Source organism: Saitoella complicata, assembly GCF_001661265.1.
Source record: "Saitoella complicata NRRL Y-17804 unplaced genomic scaffold SAICOscaffold_17, whole genome shotgun sequence".
In the NCBI taxonomy this organism is placed as follows: domain Eukaryota; kingdom Fungi; phylum Ascomycota; class Saitoellomycetes; order Saitoellales; family Saitoellaceae; genus Saitoella; species Saitoella complicata.
The window spans coordinates 367204-369696 of record NW_017567008.1 but is presented as its reverse complement, the minus strand read 5'-3'; the positions used below and the strand labels follow the sequence as shown (position 1 = coordinate 369696).

Here is a 2493-nt window from a genome sequence, read left to right as displayed (position 1 = left end):
CCCTAACCCTAACCCTAACCCTAACCCTAACCCTAACCCTAACCCTAACCCTAACCCTAACCCTAACCCTAACCCTAACCCTAACCCTAACCCTAACCCTAACCCTAACCCTAACCCTAACCCTAGATTGATGACCTGTGATAGATGGGACCAATGAATGTCACGTCTGTGCAGTGTGCAGTCATGAGGTAGAATAGTATAACAGTGTAGTGTTGGGAAATTGTATAAAAAATTCTACTTTCAAGACGATTTAACAATCCAGATTGTGCCCAGAATATCCCACTAACTCGAATAACTCTATTCGGGATACTGGATAATTTTATTCAGGTTTTATAATCGTGTTTGGTAGAATTTGGGGGTCTCGTAGGAAGTAAGGGGCACTCGTTCTGATGACATGTACGATTTGTCAAGGCGTGTTTGTGATGAGTGTTTCTTGGTTTGAGAGATGTTAAGTTATCTTGAAATCCATATGGAGCACACAGTATTCACTGTAACTTGGGAAAAACTTTCAGGCGCACCCTTCGAAGTCTTTCGTCTTCCACGGTTAAGGTTTGAGCACGGAAGCCCCTCGATGCTTCGGTGCCTGAGATTTCACGCTGACACACTACGGCAACCTCCAAACCGACGGTGCGCTCAAAGCTCGAAGACCCCGAACAACCAATTCACAAAGAAGACGATTGCAACTGCCATGTCTGTCGAGGCTACCACTCCCGCCGTAGAGGCCACTGCTTCCCCTTCCACCCTCACCCGCCCCACCAAGCCTGATGACGCCGCCTTCATCGCTGCCCGTACCGAGATCGAGAAGGAAATCGCCGCCATCGAGGCTCAATTGAAGCCCGTCCAGGCTCAGATCTCTTCTCTCGGCAAGAATGGTGCCGGTGGCGAGCGCAACAAGGAGCTCAAGGCTCAATTGGACGAGATCAAGACCAAGCAAGCCGCCGGCAAGTCCGAGAAGGGCAAGATCCACGAGCGTGCCCGCATCCTCGACGACCAGATCAAGAAGAAGATCGCTGACCTCCAGGCCGCGAAAAAGAAGGCTCCGTCTACCAACCCAGCAGAGATTACCGCCCGTATCGCCGACTTGGAGGCCGCTGTCGAGTCCGGTTCCATGAAGCTCGTCGAGGAGAAAAAGGCCTTGGCCGAGATCTCCAACCTCAAGAAGGCCCGCCGCAACGCCGAGGGTTTCGAGGCTCAGCAGGCTGAGATCGATGCTCTCCGTGAAGAACAGCGCTCCATCCGGGCCTCCCTCGACGACCCCGAGTCTCGTGCCCTCTCGGCGCAATACGACACCATCCGCGCCGAAATGGACAAACTCCGTCTCGAATCCGACGTAGCCTACAAATCCCGCAACGCAACCTACGAAACGCGCAACGCCCTCAAGACGACCTTGGACGAGGCGTACGCCAAGAAGCGAGCATTGCAGGACGAGTTCTACACAAACAAGAACGCGTACAAGATCTACGAGGCCGAGGAGCGCCAGAAGCGCTTTGACCGTCAGCGCGCGGAACGCGAGAAGGAGCAAGCCGAGCGAAGACGTGAGGCTGCTGCCGCACATATGGAGGAAGCTTCTCACCCCGCTTTCGAGGTCGAGATCATCCAGGCGGAGAACTTGTTGAAGTACTTTGACCCCTCATTCGTTGCTACCTCCGACTCGTCCGCCTCGCTCAAGCCCAACTCCACCGGAAAGCTCGCCGCTCGTGAGGTCACCCAGGCCACCGCACCCCAAGGCACCATCCTCCGCCGCAAAGACGACGACGAAGTTCTCTTCGCCCCCAAGAAAGGCAAGGCCGCCCGTAACAACCGCACCCCCGCCCCCGCGGCATCAAAGTTCAACATCGATCTCGGCACCATGAACTCCCTCTCCAAGCTCAACATCCAGCCCCCGATGAGCGCCGAAGACCAGCCCCGTGTCGTGGAGGAGTTGAAGAAGAAGGTCACTTGGTGGAAGGAGAACCAGGAGAGAGTCACCAAGGAGAACGTGGAGAAGGCGAGGAAGGAGGTTGAGAGGCTTGAGAAGGAGGCGAATGCGGCGGAGGAGGTGAAGGCGTAAAAGTGTGATTCTGGACGATTTAGAGAGATGTAGGGGAATGAAAAGTTAATTTTCTGTCGCTATAAAATCGATCCGTGTTATCATGTATTACTCACTGCACGTCGCTTACCGGTACCGTACGGTTGTTACATGGGGAGCATACCCGTCCGTGACGACCCAGGCTGTGTACGCAAACCGTAAACCAGATCGCGCTGACCACCACCAAGTGGGTTACTTCAAACCCTTGCCAATAGCTCGTATTAGAGTTTTAGACGATTGTGTGTGTTTACTTCTGCTCATCCCTCCCATTTCGCCCGAAGTCCAGGGTATTGTCCAAACTTCAAGAGTCAAACACCGTAATTGATTTACATACCTCCTTTTATACTCATACTAAAGGTCTTTCAATGTCGTTAAAGGATCGCTGGGTGTTTGGCGTGGTTCATTTATCACCCTTCGCCCAGAAT

The 2493-nt window shown here is 53.3% G+C and overlaps 1 protein-coding gene across 1 annotated transcript; it reads left to right on the top strand.

Annotated features, from left to right (window-relative positions):
* Positions 1–424: 424 nt before the first annotated feature.
* On the top strand, positions 425–2187 carry SAICODRAFT_141524 (uncharacterized protein). Its single transcript, XM_019165499.1, has 2 exons — positions 425–2077; positions 2146–2187. The coding sequence occupies exon 1, from the start codon at positions 446–448 to the stop codon at positions 2048–2050; it is 1605 nt and encodes a 534-aa protein (XP_019023133.1). The 5' UTR covers positions 425–445; the 3' UTR covers positions 2051–2077; positions 2146–2187.
* The last annotated feature ends 306 nt before the right edge of the window (positions 2188–2493 follow it).

Bases quoted from the DNA above. Each gene is read 5' to 3' on its own strand.
- SAICODRAFT_141524 (XM_019165499.1), top strand. From the start codon at position 446: ATGTTAAGTTATCTTGAAATCCATATGGAGCACACAGTATTCACTGTA.